Here is a 22718-nt window from a genome sequence, read left to right as displayed (position 1 = left end):
GGCAACATGATCATTTCAAGAGGGACCGAAAGAAAACAACTCACCCTTTATCCATCGGCACAATCACCAGCAGTAACACATAATTTGTGGCTTGATGATAAATTTAATGATAAAGAGGAAGTACAATCTGTTTTTAGCATTGAGCAAATCTATGATTTCCAGGAAGACAATAATGATTTGGTAGAATTATTCCTTTCTCAACCTGACATGTCTGAAAATTTGAGAAATGAACAATATCATGATGCAGATGTACTTTTGGCTCCAAACTTTCAAGAAACATGCACCATCCAATCTTTGCAAACTACATTTCACGACATTTTTCCAGTTCAATCCATCACCAATACACAGAGTCAGATCATAGAGATTAGTCCAGGGAAAACTTTGAACATAGGCAATCACCTAGACTCATCTCAGCAAGAGAAATTGATTCGACTCTTGAGAAAATACCAAAAAGCCTTTGCGTGGGATTACACCGATATGCATGGGATTCACCCCGACACATGCACTCACCATATCTATACATATAGCACCATTAAACCAGTGAGGCAACCACAGAGAAGAATGAACCCCATGCTCCAAGATATTGTCAGAGAGGAATTGCAAAAACTTTTGAGAGTTAATTTTATATATCCTATTTCTGACAGTCAGTGGTTATAGTGCCCAAGAAAAATGGTAAGTGGCGCATTTGTGTTGATTACAGACAGCTGAATAAAGCAACGCTTAAAGATTACTTCCCACTGCCATTTATTGACCAAGTGTTAGACACCCTAGCTGGCAAATCATCATTTTCTTTTCTTGATGGTTTCAGTGGCTACAACCAGATCAGGATCGCCTCTGAAGACCAGGACAAAACCACATTCACCTGTCCTTGGGGCACCTATGCTTACAATGTTTTGCCATTTGGACTTTGCAACGCTCCAGCTACATTTCAAAGAGCTGTGTTAGCTATTTTTGCTGATTTAATTCATGATTGTGTTGAAGTTTACATGGATGATTTTTCAGTATATGGCAATTCATTTGAACATGCATTAGAAAATCTTGAGAGAGTTTTGAAAAGATGTATTGAAGCTAACCTGTCCCTCAGCAATGAAAAGTGCTTTATGATGTTAAACGAAGGGATAGTGTTAGGCCACTATATTTCTTTTCAAGGCATCCAGGTTGACCCAGCAAAGATCCAGATAATTGTTGATTTGCCAATTCCACAGAATCAGAGAGAGGTAAGAAGTTTCCTTGGGTATGCAAGCTATTACCGGAGATTTATTGAACATTTTAGTAAGATAGCTTTACCTTTGTTTAAACTTCTAACCAAAGATGTACTTTTCAACTGGAATGAGAACTGCCAACAAGCATTCGAACAACTCAAAAAGAAGTTATCAACCGCACCAGTCTTGAGAGGGCCTAATTGGAGCCTACCATTTCATATCTTTACAAATGCATCTGACACTGCAGTAGGTGCATCATTAGGCCAAAAAGAGGAATCTTGCACTTATGCCATTTATTTCATTAGTAAAAATCTAACACCTGCAAAGTTAAACTATACAGTTACAAAAAAGGAAACACTTGCCATCATTTATGATGTGAATAAATTCCGACATTACATAACTGGTTATGAGGTCTTTGTACATACTGATCATTCAGCCATTAGACATTTAATGAATAAACCAATAACTAGTGGCAGAGTTACCAGATGGTTATTATTGTTACAGGAATTTAACATCACAGTGTTAGATAGACCAGGCAAAGAGAACCAGGTGGCAGATTTTCTCTCTAGACTGCAAAATCCAAGTGAGGTTGTTCCAGTTGAAGATTCTTTTCCAGATGAAAACTTATTTGCAATTTCCATAGTAACTCCTTGGTATGCTGATTTGGCCAATTATTTGTCTACAGGAAGGACACCTCCACACTTTACTGCAAAGGAAAGGAAAAGACTAGTCAAACAAAGTGCTAGATATTCATGGCTTAATGGCGATTTATTTTACACCGGTTATGATATGATTATTAGAAGATGTGTAAGAAATGATGAGGTAATTGATTTTTTAAAATCTTGCCATGATGAACCGTGTGGTGGGCATTTTGCAGCGAAGCAGACAGCATTCAAAGTTCTTACTCTTGGATACTACTGGCCATCCATTTTCAAGGATGCCAAGAAGTATGTAAAGAGTTGTGACAGCTGCCAAAGAATGGGTAGGCCAACAGCTACCGATGAGATGCCCCTTCAGCCCCAAGTTCACTTAGAGCCATTTGATAAATGGGCTCTAGACTTTATAGGACCCATTAACCCAACCTCCAATGGTAAGAAGTACATCCTAGTATGTACTGATTACGTCACAAAGTGGGCTGAAGCAAAAGCACTGGTTAGAGCAACCAAACACACAGTAGTAAATTTCCTTTTTGAAGAGATTTTTGTGAGGTATGGAGTACCAAGGGAAATTGTGACTGATCAAGGTACTCAATTCACCTCAAAGCTAGTGAAGGACATCACAGACAAATACCAAATCAAGCATAGGAAAAGTACCCCTTACCATCCACAGGCCAATGGGCAGGTGGAATCAACAAACAAAACCTTGGAAGGCATCATTACTAAAACTGTTGCAATGAACAGGAAAAATTGGGAAGAAAAGCTCAAAGATGCACTCTGGGCTTACAGGATTACCTGGAAAGATACTACAGGATTTACACCATATCAATTGGTGTACGGCAAAGAGGTAATGCTTCCTACTGAGTTCCAAATACACACTTTTAAACTGGCTGCAGATTTACAAATTGATTTGGACCAAGCACAAAAAGAAAGAATTCAGCAGTTGAACCAGCTGGATGAAATGAGGCAGCAAGCAGAAGAAACCACCATCCTCATGCAAAAACAAAGGAAGCAGTGGCATGATTCACATATTAAGAAGAAGCAGTTCAAGGAAGGTGACTGGGCTTTACTTTTTGACTCTAAATTTAGAGATCATAAAGCCAAGTTCACCACCCATTGGATGGGCCCCTACCAAATTGTTCAGGCTTATGACAATGGTTCAGTCAAGCTCAAAACTATTGATGGAGAAGGTCACTCCTTTACAGTCAATGGTCATCGCCTGAAACTATACACCAAGCCCATCAGCAAGCAAGATTTTCTCCATACACTATCTCAGCAAAGAGAGGTTGAGATACTGCAGCCCTCAGCTGCAGTATCACTACCTTAGTTTATTTCCTTTCAATTTCAGAGTCAAAAACAAATAAATAAATAAATAAAAATAAAAATCAATAGAAAACAAAAAAACTAAAAAAATATAAAAAATAATGGGTTAGATGTGAAAACCAGCCTCTGGCACAATCTAACCCAGAATTCCTACTTGAAAACCAATTCGTTGGCGGGTAAGAATTCTCTTTCTTTTGTTCACTGTTTGATTTATCAGTTGAATCATGACTTGAGGACAAGTCAAGATTTTAGTCGGGGAGAGAGGCATCAGCATTCTGTTCTTTTATCTCTCCATTGTAAATTCTTAAAGATTTCTTATCCTATATCTTCACTGTAAATTTCCAAAGCAGCTTGTTCCAGCATTCCAGACTTCAATAAATAAGCTGTTTTGTCATTGTTTTATCTCAGAGGGACCTGGTTATAAACATTATGCAGGGGGACCTGTTTTGTCCAGACAACTATGCTACCAACACCAGCAGTAATGGGACCTGTTTAAGACATTTAGAGGGAACCTGTTAAAGAAATTGACACAAAGGGCTACTTCAACAAAGTTTCATCAAGTTTCTACAAGGATTTGGGCACCAAGACTCCATCAAATGCCCAAGCTCAGTGAACCTGTATCAATATAAGGAGCTGCATGAACATTTTCAAATTTTTCTCAAAGGACCTGTGCATTCAATCTTTCTTAGAGGACCTGTTACAACAAGCAAAAGAACAGTCAAAAAAAAAAAAAAAGGGACTAGTCCTACTCAGCATGTCAATACAACAACGACCAACAAAAGAGTAATATGTTTCTTGTTCTTAAACATTTAATTTCTTAGATTGATTTTTAATATAAATTTGATGACTGTGGCTGTTATGATCGATTTCAAGGACACCTACATTTTCTACCATCCCTTATTCCACCGATTCTTATCATTTCTCATACTTCAACCTATTCATACTTCTAAACCCATTACCAACACATCAACCTTGTCATGCTAAATACATCCTACAGCCATACCAACATTCTCCATCTGACCGAATGCCAACTAAAACAGGACACGTGGCGGATTGTGCTTTTAAATACAAGGGAAAGAGACAAATGTAAAGCGGCCTATTCATTTTATTTCACACAGCCAAATCATGACTCCACCACCCGACGTACCCAATGATTCAAGGGACTTCCCGAAATCATACCCAGCGTTATATATATACGGTCCCAGCGCTCTTGCGGTGACATCTATGTAAGCGTACAGCACTCCTCTGTTCTAAAAAATAAATACGCTGTGAGTAAGTACAGCTGGTTATCCCACCATCATTTTCGCATTTGATCCCTGTAACTTTCAAAGTAGAATCAGAAGCAGTGAGCGCCGAAAGAAGTATTACCATTTGGGTTCGACTTACACAGTGAGGATTGGAAGCAGTGAGCGCCGGAAAAGGAAAACATAACCACTCTGTTTCGACTTCCACCACAGTCATAAGACAGTCGACCGACCGAGCATCATATTGAAGATTAAGGGAAGCGATATATCAGGTAACAAATTTGAAATTTCTTTGTTGAAATTGTAAGAATATAAGCAGAGAAGGGTTAGAGCACGACCCTCTGCCACCATGACTAATAGGGTCGAGCCGAGTGTGTTCGACAGTTCATAATATCATGAGGATTGCATTGAAATTCTCAGAAAGATACAGTGGTTACCATTCTTAGAGAAATTTCATGGAAATAATGAGGAGGTTACCAAGCAATTTGCTTTCACATTCAATGGAGAGAGCCCTGATAGGTAACTTCTCATTCAGGGTTTCAGAGGAAACTATAGCTCAGGCAATAGGGATTAGTCCAGAAGGGGAGAAGTATTTTAAAACAAAACAATTTAAAGAGAAATCGTGGAGGCAGTTTATGTCTAGATCCAGAGTCTCATCAGTTAACTGGAAGAAGGGTGTTCCAAGAAGTTGGTTGATGCATCCCTGGGATGAGATGGTCTACATCCTTCAAAAATTCATAACCTGTGAAGGCCGTTACAGTATTGTCTATCTATACCATATTAAACTACTGCTCCACTTGAAGAAACAATGTGTTATCAGTCTACCATATTTTCTATTACAAAGCTTAACCAAGATGTCCAAGACTATCCAGAAGCAGAAGGGGAATGAAGACAAGAGCCTATATCACTTTGGCTTAATTAAGATTCTTATTGAGCATGAATTGCAGAGAAGAGGGAAACTGTGGAAAGAATTCCTAGCTGCTAATCAAATTAGAGATGAGGAAGATAAAGAAGAAGCGCAAGAGGACTCAGGGTTCATGAAGGATATTGATGAAGAAATCCCAGTATCCAAAGCCAGCAAGGCACCTCTACCTGTGGGCAGCATAAGGACCAGGAACATGAGAAAGGAAGATGCTAAGAGGGCCGAAAAAGATAAAATTTTCACCACTTACTCACGAAGAACAAGGAGGACACCAAAAGCCCAGTTACAAGAAGACCAGCTTGAATCCAATGCACCTGCACAAGTGGATGTTGAGAGTGGTGACCACTCACTACCAGGACCAGAAGTTGATATAGAGGTAGAAAGCAATAACAAGCAGGAAAAATGTTCACCACCTCCCATTAAGAGACAGAAGAAATTGGAGAAACAAATTGAAAAATTAAAGGAAGAGCTCATGGAGGCTAATATGCTAGAAAAAGTCATCAAGAGAGAAAATGAAATGCTCCGGGCGCAGAGTAAAGAAACTCAGAAGAAGAATGAAAAGTTAAGGGAGAGAATCAGTGAACTGGAGGCTGAGCAAACAGAGATTTCTAACTGGGCCACTAAGTGGTACAATCAGAAGAAGACCCTCAAAGAAAAATACAAAAGGTTAAAGCAGGAGCTCAAGGGTCAGAAAGATAACCAGGTGAAAAAGAATGTGGACACATTGCTCAAGGCAGCAGAGATCCAGGCAGGGACAGAGTTCAAGGGAAGCACTTCGGGGATAGCATGAGGACATGCTAATTCCTTAAGTCGGGGAGAGATGTTGGTATCATCCCATGACCCCCTTTTTCCTCCTAAAACATATCATTTGCCCATTCCTTTTCATCATATATCTCTTAGAATCCTTGAAAATTGATTAGTTAATAGTCATATAGTTATTAAAATGCATTGAAATTGATTTAGGAGTTTTATGTTAAAGAATTAGAAGTTTTTGGTGAAATGGTTACAGGAAGTTCCAACATCCTGTAATTAGCTCATTGTTTGACATGTGGCACAACAACTAGGCTAGAGCGAAAGGCATGGATGAAAAGTAGAATGTCCAAGCATGGACAAACACCTATCCTACAGCCGAATCGACCCTCCTACATGCGCGGTCAACTCAGGTCAAAGCATGGCACACTGGCGACAAAGGCAGCGACAGCAGCACATTCTAATTTGATTTAGTTTTTGTTCTTTTTGAAATCAGTTAGGATAGAAACATTTTGAAATCTCGATGTAGTAAAAGCGGCAACAGCCAAATTCCGAATGTACATTCATTTTCGGAATGACATGGTTGTAAATAGACATATGTAAATACAGTCCGGGTAATGAATGTATGGTTAATCGTTGTATCATTCTGAAACAGAGTTTTTGAACTTAATACTAAGGATCCAGTTACAGTTACGACTCGTGTCTTGTGCATTGATTTGATAGCCGGTTGAATATAGTCCAGTATACCTCTGGAACGCGGACGGGCCCTGCGTTAAACCGGTATATTGTCCTTTTCATTTTATTCGCACTTAGGGTATTATATGGTTTGCACAGTAGTTACGATTGATTGGGTTTCGATTTCAATAGGTATTATATGGTTTGCACAGTAGTTACGATTGATTGGGTTTCAATTTCAATAGCCCTTGATTTCCATCGAATGTATATGGTTTGCGTTTGTGGTAATGCCTTAACAGTCATCACTGAGATCTTGAAGTGCGTCCTGTAAGGGATTCGATCCCTGTGTTGTCTTTTAAAAGCACTGTCATGAACTTTGTTTTTTTATTTCAAAATCCATTTATGATCTTCGTATATTTTATCTTGTATAAATATTAGTGAATGTTGGGTGTTTGCTGAACAAGGGTTTTATGTGTAATGTCTTTGTAAGGAGATTGAGATCATTGTTGCAGTGATACACAGTGTTTAGGTTCAGTATTTAATTTGGTAAATGCATTTAGTGATAATATTGTAATAAAGTATGTTAGCAGAGTGACCTGAGTGTTTGCATGATAGGTAACATGCCCCAATCTTCTGTAAAGAAGTACTGTGACCTACATCACAAACGCTTAGCCAACAATCCTTTATGTCTATATACTTTAGACGCATGCCTCTAAGCTTACGCATCCTGGTCGATAATAAATATAGTCTAGTCTAGTACCCTAGCTAGAACACTACAAGGTTATTTAAAGAAAAGTTCAAGTCATAAAATTATTGAAAATATATGTAAGTACAAAGCGGGTATTATTATAAAAGGTTACATAAGGAGAAAATATCAGTTAAGAGTTTATGTTAAAGTGAAGTTGAATTAAAGTTCAAAGAGTTATATGAAATTTAAAAAATAAATACAAAGGACAATAAGATATTTAAAAGAAGCTAATTGAAACAATATTTAAATATTCTTTTTAAAGTACAAAAGGAAAAAAGCATAAGTCTGTATATAAAAAGAATACAAATGAGCTTTGAAATATTAAGGATAATAGGAAATTGGATTAAAAGAGTTTTGAAGAATTAAAAAATAATTATATATATATATATATATATATATTAAAAAGGCACTTTTAAAGGAGGCTTGAAGTACAAAGTCCAAAGGAACTTTAAATATATACCTAAAGTCATCTCAACAAAACAAAATGGGATAAATCATTGAAAAAAAATGATGGAACTCAATTCTAAAATGATGAAGGAAGAAAGGTTTTCCTATAATGGTCTTTCAGTTACAGATCACGGAGTAATTACATTAAAAGGAAGTATCCAAGGAAGAGAATTTAATGTCACCATCAGCCCAAGCAACGATAAAAATTATATCAACATCAACTTGGCAAATCAACTATTAATTCCAGAGCTAAACATTGGTGTAAAGAAAAGTATTTTTGACAAAAAAGAGTATAAAATTAGTGATCTACAAGTGATAATAGGTCAGTATGAATACATATCTCAATTTCATGTTATAAGGATGGATAAAAAGGCTGACATCATACTCGGTCAACCTTGGTTTAAGGATTTGGGTACATTCAGTTTAAACACAAAGAAACAAGTTTTGACGTTTCCTTACAAAGGGAAGATGGTCATGTTTCGAGACATAACAAGTAAATCAAAATCAATAAAATCTTCATTAGAAGACCTTAAGGATATCTCAAACTTGATGTTTCAAGATAACAAAAAAACTATATCAAAGAAGCAAAAAGAGTTTGAAGAAGTCATCTGCAGCAAAGACAAAGAAATTCTGCGCCTCAGATATCACCAAGAAAAACTACTCAAACAAGTCAAGAAAGCTAAAGCATCAATGAAGGAACAAAAGGAGCATTTATTAGAACAAGAAGAAGAGAATTTACGTTTAAAGAACCTTAACCAAACATTAGTAGAACAAATCAAATGTTTAAAAGACGGAAAGCGTGAAGGCCAAAATAAAGTTGACTCAGAGAATGAGGAATGCTTACATCTGAAAAATCATAATCAAAATATGCTCAAACAGATTAAAAAACTTAAAGGAAAAAGGAAATCATTGACGAATAGGTTCACAGAACTTGTCACAAAAGAAGCATCAAAATCTCTAGATGTAGCAATCCAAACTGAAGAAACAAAGATCAATACCACTAATCTCGTAGTTCAGGCAAATCCAAACCCTATTGAAGTAAAAACGTACTTAGAGGTTGTCGTTCAAACAGAGGACACCAAATAAGGATTTAGCAGTTAAGTCAACAACAACAATGCTTGATGGAAATCAGGAAACTGCCATAAAAACATTTAAGGAAGTTCAAACAAGAAAATTTCCTTATCTACATCTGAATCACAAGAATAGACACCTTAATCAATCTACAAATCTATATCACGCAGAACATAAAAAAAACTTATGTTCCGAAGAATATTGAAGTGAGTTCAATCCAGTCATACGATAATTATTCACCACACATCTCCAAGGATCAGAAGATTCCCCAGAAGATTAATCTAGGATGGTCTGATCTATTTTCAGTACGACAATTATGTCTCTCACTTAGAACATCCTATCGCCTTGTAGCAACAAAGATAAAAGCTCAAAAACAAGAAGATATTCCGAGCGACAGAAGAGATCTGATCCTTCATCAGTAAGCTTTCAGGAAAAGTCTTTTTGAAGGAGAAGGCAATGTTATGAACATAAATTATGTAAAAATAGATAATAAATAATAATCATAATAATATAAATATAAATATAACAATAAATAATAAGTAAATTAACTAATGGTTAGTTAGTTAATAATGAAAAGGCATGTCTTAGAGACATGCATGTTTGTGAAAGGGTACTTAACTGGCTATATACACAGGACCATCATTCTCATTTGTACTCATCCTACATCAATTATTTATATAAGATACAATTTACACTTACTATCCTACAATGGATGTATTTGTTCACGAAGTATTTTAAATATTTCCACTGTGTATACGACTTGGTCTTACATGGTCACAGTGGGCTAAGCCTCCACCGTTGCCCTTGACCTAGCAGTTGCCCTCTTAGGAACCCCTTTTAGGTCCCCTGCTGGTTTGAGTGGTAAAAGTTCACAATCAGGAACTCATTATAGGAATACGAAGGCGATATAGTATAATGATCGCAAGATGTTATGAAAATTTCTAAATCGAACAAGTTAGAAATCCTACTACAGTAAACTGATTTGCATTACCTACTTGTGTTCTTCATTTAACAAGTTATTTTTAGAAATATTCGGAAAATATTAATGTAAATACACTGCAGCCTACACCAATATACAGATCAAGTACTAAAAAATAAATGAGACAAACACACAAAGGACACTTATTTTTGGACTAAACGTCCCCGGAAAAACCCAATGCGGGAAAACCGGTGCAGCAACTCTGAGGGTTTTCTATTATTAAGTAGAAGTTCTAAATACAAATGCTAGTTGCCCTCCCAGTAAACCAATGACAGAAAAATACAATGGTGCAAAACCTGAGTGAGTTTTACCTCACTTCACCCAGCAGATTCCGGTTGACCTGGCAGCAACACTGGTTGGCCCCAACTACAACTGCGTTGCCCCTTCGCAGTAATTGTGTGGGCCTGTGTGGAGCTCTCTGAGGCTCTGCGTCAGCTCTTCTGCCCACTGTGTCAGCTTTCCTAACAGTTCCGACTCTCTGCGTGGAAGGCATCTTTCCCCCTCTGCGCTAGCCCTTTTGGCTCCGCATCAACGCTGTGCGGGCCCAGACTAGCCCAGCGTCAGCTCTTCCTAGCTACTGCACTGCCTCCACAAGCTTCTCTCTGCCTCTCTATCAGTATTCCCGAACTATCACTACCCCTCAGCTGCAAGATCTCCCCAATCGATTTCCTTCCTGAGAACTTCTCACCTCAGAAAATCGATTTCCTCAATCTCTCTATGTGTGTTCTCCAGCTGACCCCAAGCCTCCATTTATACTTTTCCTGTTGAGAAATCAACAATCGTGATCTAATCTCTAAGAGTTGCACCCTCCTCTTCCTCCTTCTTGACTCTAATCCCTTTGTTGCTGCTTCCCGCCTTGGTCAACCATCTGATCTCTTCCTATCGAAGAGCTGCCCACATCTCCTTCCAACTGGGAAGAGAAGCCCTACCCAAGATGCTTTGGACAAAGGTTTCCCTCTTTAGTGACTGCATTCAGGGCAGTCCTAACCATAAATTCAAGATCTGGTGTAGCCCCTACAGAAGTTAGCTGGTCACGGATCCCTTGCAACCTGAGAAGGAAGGGATCGATTTCTTCTCCCTTCTGCATCTAAAACTGTCTCAGCTGACTCTCAAGCAACATCTTCCACTGAACGGAAGTTCCCTCGTACAATGTGGTCAAGGTCTCCCACATTTCCCTTGTTCTGTCCAACTCAGCAATATGTGGGATCACATGATCTTTGACCCCATCCAAGATCATGCACTTTGCTTTCGCTTGAGCCTCCTCGTACTTCTTGAGAGGATCACCATCAACAGGAACAGCAACCATCTTCAAGGCATAATCCTTGATGCGATTTTTATCCAAAATTGCCACGATCCCCCTTCCAAATGACGAAGTTGGATGCTCCATCCAACCTGTCCTGATCCCTCAGTCCGTTAACTGCCATCGCAGCTCAAATGAATGTCGAACTAGTTCTCTTCTTCCTCTTTCGCTGCTGCCCCAGCAAAACTCCGATCTGGATTTCTTTGACATTAGAAATCCTCTAAGGAATAAACTCCCTCTAAATTTTGATTTCCTTCACAGAAATCCTTTTGCCAACCACTATCGAACCGCTCCTCTCTGATCTCTCTTTGCTGCTGCTCAGCACTGGATCTAGATTTCTTGGCAAAAAATCTTCTGAGGAACTGGTTCCCTCTACTTTGCTTCTACCCCACTAGGTATTGTTCTGCACCAACAGAATCAGCACCCCACCAGCAACTCCAAATGAAATTTGCGTTGTACCTCTAGCCACGGCAATCGGAAAAACGAGACTCAACAATCTTCGCGCTAACCCAATAACCACTGCACTCTCCTCTGCAACAACAGCGTCACCAAATCAAGATGACGCGAGCTCTCTGTGAGCCTCCCTTGGTGATTGCATCACCCCTCCTCTACTTTCTTGGCCTGAAACTGCATTGTCTCTCAAGACAATTGCCTTCATGCATAGATTTTCCTCTGTCCTTTCGTTCATGGCTTCAGTCCTCCTTGATCTGCAATTGCTCTGATACCATGTGAAAATTTCTGAATCGAACAAGTCAAAAATCCTACTGCAGTAAATTGATTTGCATTACCTACTTGTGTTCTTCATTTAACAAGTTATTTTCATAAATATTCAGAAAATATTAATGTAAATACACTGCAACCCACACCAATATACAGATCAAGTACTGAAAAATAAATGAGACAAACACACAAAAGACACACTTATTTTTGAACTAAACGTCTCCGGAAAAACCCAAGGCGGGAAAACCAGTGCAACAACTCTGAGGGTTTTCTATTAAGTAGAAGTTCTGAATACAAATGTTGGTTGCCCTCTCGGCAAACCAATGACAGAGAAATACAATGGAAAAAAACTTAAGTGAATTTTACCTCACTTCACCTGACTGACCCAGCAGCAAAACTGGCTGGCCCCGGCTACAACTACGTTGCCCCTTCGCAATAACTGTGTGAGCTTGAATGGAGCTCTCTAAGGCTTTACGTCAGCTCTTCTGCCCATGTGTCAGCTTTCCCAGTAGTTCTAGCTCTCTGCGTGGAAGACAGCTTTCTCCCTCTGCACTAACCCTTCTGGCTCCACGTCAAGGCTACGTGGGCCCAGACTGCCCCAGGGTCAGCTCTTCCTGGCTACTACGCTACCTCCACAAGCTTCTCTCTGCCTCTTTGTCAGTATTCCCGAACTATCACTGCCCCTCAGCTGCAAGATCTCCCCAATTGATTTCCTTCCTAAGAGCTTCTCACCTCAGAAAATCGATTTCCCCAATCTCTCTGTGTGTGTTCTTCAACTGACCCCAAGCCTCCATTTATACTTTTCCTGTTGAGAAATCAACGGTCATGATCTAATCTCTAATCAACGACTAAGATTAAATTAGATTTGATCCTCATCTCTTAGCAGCTTCTCATCCATATTTTCATTAATACCCATTAATATTTTAATTTCCTAAGTTTAGACTTAGGAACCCCATTAAAAATATTAATTATTTTAATAAAATACAATCCGGGTGGAATTTCACCAAATGATTTATGGGTCTTGGAGATCTCATGTGTTCTATCCCCTCCACAAACTTTCGAAGCTTGAGCACATCCGATGCTACCCAAAAAATCAACAGATGTCACATGCATTGAGAGCATACAAGGTGAGTGCAACAAATAGGCAAAGTCAGATACATTGCAGGGGATTTTAGCCCTGTACTGAAGAAAACTATAAAATGAAGGGACACTAGAGAAAAGGACAATCAGCATGGGCTACGATCCTCTTAAAGCTTATAGTGGTGTTGCACGGACCATATTAAATGGACTATATAGGGGTCCCAATTAGTGCTTTTCTTTCAATCAATTAATTATGTTTTGGTATTTCTCTTTGTTTGTAAATGCCTATGACCCATGTAATTTCGCTTGTAGGTAGAAGAAAAGGAGAAAGGATGCCAATCTATGTGGACGAATTAGAGTTTCTCACAAGAGGTTGTGCAACTAGGGTTTCCATTAACAGATGAGTTGGTTCCATACAAGCTTCAAGAACCATTCAGCAAGCTCAAAGGACTGACTTCAAATTTGATTGAATGCAAAGGAGGGGCAATAGCCTATGCAAGTCTCCATGGTTTCACGGCAGTATTGGCAACAAAAACCCTAGGGATTTTCAGACTTTCTTTATTCTCCTCACATTTTCTCTTCTATCAATATGTAAATGTTCTCATCATGGTGTTAGCAATTATGCTGAGATCAATTGAGCATGTACTAGGCAGTAGGCATGAGAGAGCAGTGCGGAAGTTCAAGGGTCGTGAGGGTAGGTCAAGGGTCACAGTAGGTGAACAGTCACATCACCTCTATAAGAAGACCCTTATGCCTCATTTGACGGGGGGACTTTAGCACCTGAGTTGGGGCTAGGATTAGATAGTTGATTTTTGCTTAGGAGCTAGAGGCACTCAGCTCTTGGCAACAAAGAGGGTGAGCTACAGTGAGGCTAGGGTTTTGCATTGGGCAATGGTATGAGGAGCCCATGTTCCACTATTGGGCTTTGACAAATTGCAAGATATGTACTTGAATTTGCAACAGCATTAATAAGATGTTCTTCATGTTTAGCACTGATTCCCATGCTTACTCATGGTGGATGTATTGGTTGTCTGATATTTTCATTGTATTTGTATGTGTGCTTTCATACACGCAATATGTTATGGATTGGTTTGTAGTTGTTGCATGTATGTTTGCTTTCGAATCTGTGCTTACTTATTCTACGCCATGTCAGTGATCTATTGTGAACTAATTTGAAATTAACCTCTGGCATGTTCTTGTTCATGTATGTCTGATTGGGTTTTGGCTCACTGATCCTTCTCATGACATACCTCTTCTTAGTGTTGTTGTGACGTGTGTGAACCTCTTTCTGCAGTTTGTTAATCTTAGACTAACTTTGTTTCATTGACTGAGCATTTCATTCTCATCCTCGCTCTGAAATCTTCTCATTTGGTAGCCAAGAGTGAAACATTCATGGTGGCACTTAGGCCCACATACCAGATGGGGCTCCTATCCCAAACAGTGTAAGGTCTAATTGGGGCTTCACACTAGGGAGAACCCTAGTTGTTGGCGGCATCCAGCACCGCCAACATTACCCTAAATCGTCTCACATGTTTTCTAGAGTTCAATGGTCTCGTATATTCCTCTCACAACGATGATGTGAATGTAGTCAATTATGTCCTACCCAACTAGCGATTGCTTGCCTACATTTGACACCTTGCAATCTTCCCCTTTCTCCCCCTTGCAATCAAAGCTCGCATCTCCTCCCTTTGATGTCCACAGTCATCGTGAAGGGGCTGGCGCACTATCTTAGAACGTCATTTGGATAGTACTGAGGACTATGGAATCTATAACAACTTGACATATTCTTGATGAGATCTTGCTCGTATAATCATTTTATGTCTTTGTATCTATCTTTCTTCCTTTGAGCTAGTCTTTTAGCTTTTTGTAACTTCATTCTCAGATCTTAAATCTTGTCGTGTTCCCAATTTTTGTGCATGCAAAAATCACATAGGAGTTTTGCAATTTTTTGGAAATATTAAAAAGGGGAAATATTATTTTGTGAGAGAAGGGAGAAATTATTGTTTTAACGAGATGGCGGCAAAATAATATTTTATCAGAGGAAGGCAAAATATTATTTTAATGGAAAATGGCAGCAAGCAAATATTTTATTGGGGAGTGAAGGAAAATTATTATTTTATTGGAGAATGGCAGCAAAATAATATTTAATTGAGAAATGAGGTAAATTACTATTTTATTTAAAATGGCGGAAAAAAATCTCCTAGTGTAATACGGGCCCCACCAATAAAATAATAGGAAAAAGGAAAAATCTAGAAGCTAGAAGGAAGCACAATGGAGAATTATAAATAGATGATTGGGCTCAATTGGAAGGCATCCTATTCTATCTATCTCCTTGTCAATTGAAAGGAGCTCAAGCGAGTTCAAGAGTTTCAAGTGAAACTCAGGCTATTTTCAGTGGACTCTGAGTGACATCCTAGTTAGCTCTTGGGGAAGATCACTTCAGATCTTTCATTTCTGTCTATTGCAGATGTTGAAGAGAGTTTGCTGAAGAGAAACCTTTGATTTGAAGGGAAAATTGCTGAGTAAAAGATTATTATAACTGCAGGAACAATTGTTGGAAAAGAGGCTGAATTACTGGGGATGTTTCGGGGTCTAACCATTCCATCAGCTGATCCGAATTGATGATTCCAAGGCTGAGTTACTCTATTCCTGAAGGGGCCGAGTTATCTTTTTGTGGGCTGATTTCCTCTCATTTACCTAAGGTCAAGTTCTGAAGTGGAGGCCGAATTGTATGCTTTCCAGGGGGTCAATTTGTGGGGAGGACGACTTTCCGCAAGAGGCCAAATTCATTTCAGTGGTGGGCTGAGCACAATTTTCAGAATTAAATGAAGAGGTTGAATTACTGATTTACAGAAGGCCGAATTTCCCTTTCTTAGTGGCTGAACCTGTGTGTCAATTGCTAAGTGTACCAAGGCATTTGAAGGTGAAATTGTAAATGGTTTCTCTGCTAGAAGAATCACGAGTTATCTCAGCATTGTACATGAGTGGACTGGTGGTATTTTGGCACTTTGAGGGAAGAATACATGTTTTAACCTCTGCTGAAGCTTAATTTGTCTTTCTGTTGATTTTCTGGCCCTGTACATACATCTACAGCTGTCACATCTTCTATTATTCACTGGTATTTTGAATCTCAGTCCTCCTTTTATTGCTGAAGTGTATGTATTAGAGATGGGCATGCATTTAAATTTAATATGAAGTGGATATCAGCATTTCTCAAACACTCCTCTCTTGTATGTTTATCACTGTTCATGACCTTATGCTAAGTTGTAAAAGAGATACCTACAGTACACTGCCTACAAACTGTTTGTGAAACTCCTCGGTGAACTAAATCTTACAAACTCAGAGAGATGGACTGATATTTAATTTTATATGCTGTCATGTGATGTTCATCTCTCCTAAGTTGCTTGTTACCACTCACTGCGGTTGGAACCATCATTAGAGTTGCACTAATTTATGGTGTCCCACTATTTGAAAATGAAATTATTCAAATCACACTTGCAGCAGAAGGTTCATGACATGTTTGACAAAAAACTCTCACTGAAAGGACTCATTGAAAACTCAGAAAATTCGTGGTCGTTTTGGGAAATTCTCGAGCGGGAATATTACAAATATTTTCTTCTCATTTTTAGAATAGCTATTGGAATTGCTTTTGCACTTCCACTATATCACACATTAATTTTACACTTTTACACCCCTTGACCTACTTTTGTGATCATTCATTGGACATTACTAAATTTATCTTATCATGTCTTATGATACACCATAAAGTTGTCAAAATCAACCTCTTCTTCAATGGTTTCCAACAAAAAAGAACAAATTAATCACACGCAATCCTAGAAAATATCTTAATCTAGACAACCAATAAAAGAATACAAGCAACCTCTGAACTTGTGTGAACAAATAGTTTCCTTATTTAAAGTGGACAAAAGCATTGAACCAAGGACTTGAACAAGGACCACTTAGTAAAGTACATTAAATCATAATAAGCATACATTCATCAACCACGTGTTTAAATCATCAGACAAATAATGTACAAGACAAAAATAAAGAAGTGGCCCATTTGGGACTACATGCGTTCATGGCTTGACATTCTAACAAAGAAGAAGACACCACATAATTCGTTAAAATAGTCAACAAAATTTACTGAAATTTTAGTATTGAATTACTCAACAACTACAAGAGGTGACAGTTATGACAAGGATAATGACCTATTCTCCCCCGTTGCACAGATGCAAGTATAGGAGCAACGCCTACAACCACCAAACATATACACATAGTGCAAGAACGTGCTTTCCAATTGATACTCCTTCATCCCAACTTTTGTTCTTCGCATGACCTAGCCATGCAAGTTTGAATAAGCAACAAATAAAATCTCTAAATAAATACAAACTTTCTGCACCATAATTATTAATTACTCCCTGGCATGATGCTAAATTTAGTACTAGTATGATACTAAGTATATATTTCTCAGAAAATTTATAATTTGTATAAATATGTATAAACATATGCCCTCTTAAATAATGTTGAGCAACTCCATATCCAAACTAACCATCATAATGAACAATTTGTGGCCAAGATTTGCGATCTTTATTACTGCAAATTCAATGATGGGCTTAGGTCACCACTGACCAATGCAAACAAGTAATATGACTCCCTTTCAAGTGCAATACTATATTGTTTCAAATGTAGAATAACAATATGCCTATTTCGGGTACCAATTTTAACTAAAAAACCTTTCTATTTGAATGGTCCAAGTCTAAGGAGATTAACCAAAAGAGTGCCATATAATTACAACTATGAAAGTTTATGGGAATACTGGATGGGCTACACCCACTATTGATATTGCATCGAATGATTTTGTTTAGAACTTGTACAGGTATTTTTGTGTTTTAAAATGCAGCGATCTCTGACAATGCAGTCTATCATGGAATTTGTATAGGTGGGCAGCAACCTATCTTTATAATCAAAATGTACTACTTAGTTTTCATGTTTCACTGCAACAGTGGACCAATTCTTTCATTCTGCAACTCCATTTGGGACCAATTTCGGATCATCATTTGTCTCTGTTCACACATGTGAGAAAGGGAAATTTCTGAGGCAGAAGAACGAATCTGTGGGAGACTTAAATGATGTTTCTGTGGCAGACTTGAAGGACAAATTTTTGTTTGTTCTGAGGCAGATTAGAAGGCCGAACTTCTGCTTGAAGAAGGCCTGGTTGGAAGAAAACCCTGGAAGAAAATCTTGTACTATTGTTCATAGATGGAAGGCTGGTCTAGCCCTAGGAATTTCCAGGTTTTTCTATAGAACTCAGATTGTATCTCTTGTTGAATTGGAAATTTCTCTAAGGTTGCTGGGTTTTTCCCTGGTTAGTGGTTTCCCAGGATAAATTTTGCTTCTCTTGCGTTTGGCTGTCTCCTCGTGATTCTACTGTTATGATTATCTTTACTGTAGAATATTTCCTATGTAAAATTGCTTAATGATGAAATGATACAAGATAAATTATTAAAGAAAACATTGGAAGTAATTATCAATCTAGGAAATCATGAAAAATAAACAAAATCTGGTGCCTGTTTCATGTTCAATCTAAAAACTAACTTGGGTGACGAGGCAGTACCTCAACATGAGCTGCTGAGCTCACGTCATTGACATATCGTAGGAGATTCAATTCCAAATGTGACTTGAATACACGGCATTCAGTCAAAATAGGACGTAAAATATCAAGATTGGTATTGAAATTTTCAATTCCCTGCAGAAAAAAGGAAAAGGAACAGATCATAATTATGTATTTCTTCAACAGAAAGAAAATTACAAACACACAATCCAGAGAAGAAACACAACATGCTAGCTATTATGCATTTGGTAAATCGTATTTTTTACTATTTGTTGATTGCTTCTATTGGTAATATTTCAGCTCTGTGACACAATGCAAAGTGCACTTAATTATGCCCATGTTCTAAAACTTTTAAGAGAGGATCTAATCAGATAATTAAAATTTTGAAAGATTTCATTTAATATTATTCTGCGAATTCGGAGTCATCAAAAAAATAACCACATGATTGGCAAGCCAAATAAAATGCTAAAAGACATAAACAAGAATATAGATAGGTCAAATACAAAGCCTAAGCCTGACATTGCTATAGTTTTGGTAGTCCCTTTTTCTTGACGTGGATATTTGATGGAAAGCTGTCATACACATCTTAAATTGAAATGCCTATATGTGCTGCCATTTCTGTAAAAAAAACAGTGTCTGGTATACAGCATTAGGGATACAGCCGGCAAATGTTTTCTAGGTGTTCACTGGAGTCTAGAATCTTTCATGCAGAATATGGCACTTCTTTTTCTTTTTCTTAATAGTGTGGGGCCCTATGACATTTCCTCTTTTCTTTTTTCTTTAATAATGTGTGCACCCCACATGCTTTGAACTGAAAACAAAGTCCTCGCTTCATTGCATGACATGCTCTCCAGCCTCAGCCCAACAAGGGATATGGCTATCTTGTCCTTGAGAAAAGCATTTCCAGACACATTTCCACGATATCTTGTCCAAGAAGCATCCATCTATGTATATGAGTTTAACCCTAAAAGAAAAAATTTATCCTAAGAATCAAGATGTAGTTTTCCAACCAGCAGCCTCATTGATCAGCTTATCCATTTGATCAACATTCTCACCAGATGATGGCGAGTCAACAACCATGAGGTACATTAGCCATTGTTTCATACGAAGTGCTTACGTTTAATGTTTCGGGCAGTTAAATAAGGATCATCTCGTTGAAATTAGATAATGGATCATCATGCTTCGACGTTATAGTTGTTGCCTCATTTCACATTGGTGGTCATCTCTTCCTTCTAGTAAGCTGCAAAAACTCCTTGGCGCCTTTCTTTCACTGTCTAGGAGGCGCACAAATAGGCAGCCTTGATTGAGATAGCATGTCCACACCCTCTGATACTTAACATTTATCATCTCTCCTATGCATGTTGTCCTTCCTTTTATTTGGTTGTTGTCAGTCACTCATACTTGTTCCTTGTTTGCCTCATCCCACGAGAAAAGGAGCTTGGAAATTGCCTAGAGGTCGACAAAGCAGCAATAAGAAAGAAATGAAAAGCAAATGCCAATTGTCAAAATGAAAAAACATAGTAGGGATGAATATAATTTAAAAGCCAAATTAACTTGAATTCTACCCCCTTATGTGAGGCCATCGCCCTAGTCCCATATTTCTCACGCCTATCAAAGTAAACGAGACTTTAATAAACCTCGTAACTCCTATGAGCAATGAACTGACCATTCCTTAAAAAGGTGTTTTGTATGAAATCAATGAAAACATGCTAAGCAAATCAAATCAAAGTGAAGGGTGGAAAAATGGTGCCGAAGAAAGGGTAACACAAATCATGCAAGCTCTCCCTCCACAAAGGCGCTCATGGATGATGGCCTTTCATAACCTATAAGACTATGACACCACTCATGAAGTACAGCACAAGCCATATCATTTACCACTTACACTTATTGATTGTAGGGTCGGGCTAGGAAGCATTCCTCTTCCCTAGGGCTAGGAGCATGTGATAAGGGCATTTTATAATCCTCCCATGCCTAAATCTAGCAACTCATATAAGGTAGTAAGCTAGTGTGAAGTTTGATGATGATGTTTTTGTTGATTTGGGGTCATTGGATGTGCTCTAGCCATGAAAATTGGTGGAGAGGCTAAAGCATGTGAGATCTCCAAGACCCAGAAATGGTTTGGGGAAATTTTGCCCGATGAAGGAGATATTAAAATCAGTGTGGAAAAAGTCCCGAAAAAATCGGGATTTATTCCTAAAAATGCGATTTTTTCAGCGAAAGGATTAAATCAGCCGACTTTTTGACGACTTTTTAAGAAACGAAAAAATCGCGATTAAATCGAATTAATCCCGATTAAATCGGGAGTCGATCGAAAAAATCGGTTGGCATTAAAAAAATTATGTCCGCGGGCATAAAAAGCCGGAAATCGTTCGTTTTAGTTTTTCATTGTGTTTTGGCTTGTTCCGCTGTGGAGAATCGAGGGTTTCGACTGTGAAATTGTCGGTGTGCATTTGCAAAAATCAAGACTCAAGAGGAGCCCCCGCAAGCGTCCGCCGTCAAGGTATGCATTGCTCAGAGCCTCAGAGACTATACGCTGTTACAAATTAAATCCATGGCCCATTATCGGTTATCCAGATTCCAAATAAAATCGACAAAATATATAATATATATTATATATCACTGTTATGAGTTATCATTTAGGTTTATTTATTATTTATGTATATTATATATATATTTTAATTTATAACTGTTCAGCCGCCAGCGGCAGCCACTCAGCGTTCACAACTTCACTGTGCCCACTGCCCATTATCGATTCCAAATAACAATTTAAAATTTTAATCGACAAAATATATATTATATATAAGTTTATAACTGTTATGTAATTGTATGTTACATTGTTATTATTTATATAACTGTTCAACTTCAAAACAGCGGCTGATATGTAATATGTAATATGTATGTTATTATTTAATATTTATGTAATATGTATGTTATATATTGATACCACCGCTGTATGTAATATGTATGTTATATATTGAGACTCTCCATGTATGTTATGTAATACTGTTATGTAATATGTATGTTATTATTTAATATTTATATAACTGTTCAAAACAGCCGCTCAGAGCCTCAGCGTTCACTGTGCCAGTGTGCCCATTATCCAAAATTCAAATAACAAATCGACCAAGTATATAGTTACTGTTATGTATATTTATTATTTAATATTTATGTCATTGTAATTTGTATATTATACAACTGTTCAGCCGCTCAACGTTCACTGTAGGTAGGCTGGCCGCTCACTGTAGGTTCACTGTATGTATATTTATTATTTAATATTTACTAATTTGTTTCTAAATTCTGAGTGCAATACAAATTGAAATTACTAATTATAATTTGCTGATTTGAATTTGTTTCAATTCTTTTTGTGCCCAGGTTTAAACTTTAAATTCCAGCTCAAAGTTTAAAACAAAATGCCGAGGATTTTGGATTCTATGTGGGAGTTTGGTGAGCCTGATGTTATACCTGAAACTGGGGGGGTCAATAGAATGTATTTGACTTGCAAATTGTGTGGAAAGCATATGTTAGGAGGCATCAACAGATTAAAATTCCATTTGGGGCAAATTCCAGGCCAAAATATTGAACTTTGCAAAAAGACAACTCCAGAAATCATCCGACGGGCCATTCAATCATTGATGGATAAAGAGGAAGGAAAAGACACCAGGGCAACACTAAGAAACCAACTTGTAGGGGGCTCAAGAGTGGGGGGAAGTGAGAGTGGCAATGTTTCTACAGCAGCATCACCTTCCTCACCCATGGGTACTCATCCTTCTATCTCATCTTTTTTTGTTCCTAGAACAACAGCTGGTTCACAACCTGGGATTAGATCATCAATGAAAAAAAGGAAAAAGCAGAAGCTGACAAGTTGGTCAGTAGGTGTCTTCTATGGAGTGATGTTCCCTTCAACATTGCCAAGACAAACCCATTCTACCAGCCTATGTTTGATGTTGTTGCTGTCGTTGGCCCGGGGTACAAAGCCCCCACCTTTGTAGA

General features: G+C 38.1%; 1 protein-coding gene across 1 annotated transcript in view; it reads right to left on the bottom strand.

Annotated features, from left to right (window-relative positions):
• LOC149138853 (Metallopeptidase M24 family protein) overlaps positions 1-22718 on the bottom strand; it is a 538903-nt gene that overhangs the window by 220277 nt on the left and 295908 nt on the right. Inside the window, exons 6-7 of the mRNA XM_089448420.1 lie at positions 18732-18863; positions 17326-17453 (exon numbers count right to left, since the gene is read on the bottom strand). Coding sequence (XP_089304546.1) covers positions 17326-17453; positions 18732-18863 — 260 coding nt within the window. The remainder of the gene's footprint in view (positions 1-17325; positions 17454-18731; positions 18864-22718) is intronic.

Source organism: Pinus tabuliformis, chromosome X (assembly GCF_031772625.1).
Source record: "Pinus tabuliformis cultivar Carrire ecotype Pingquan chromosome X, CPIR1, whole genome shotgun sequence".
In the NCBI taxonomy this organism is placed as follows: Eukaryota; Viridiplantae; Streptophyta; class Pinopsida; order Pinales; family Pinaceae; genus Pinus; species Pinus tabuliformis.
Note: the sequence above shows the minus strand (reverse complement) of the source record. Positions and strands in the feature narration are given on the sequence as shown.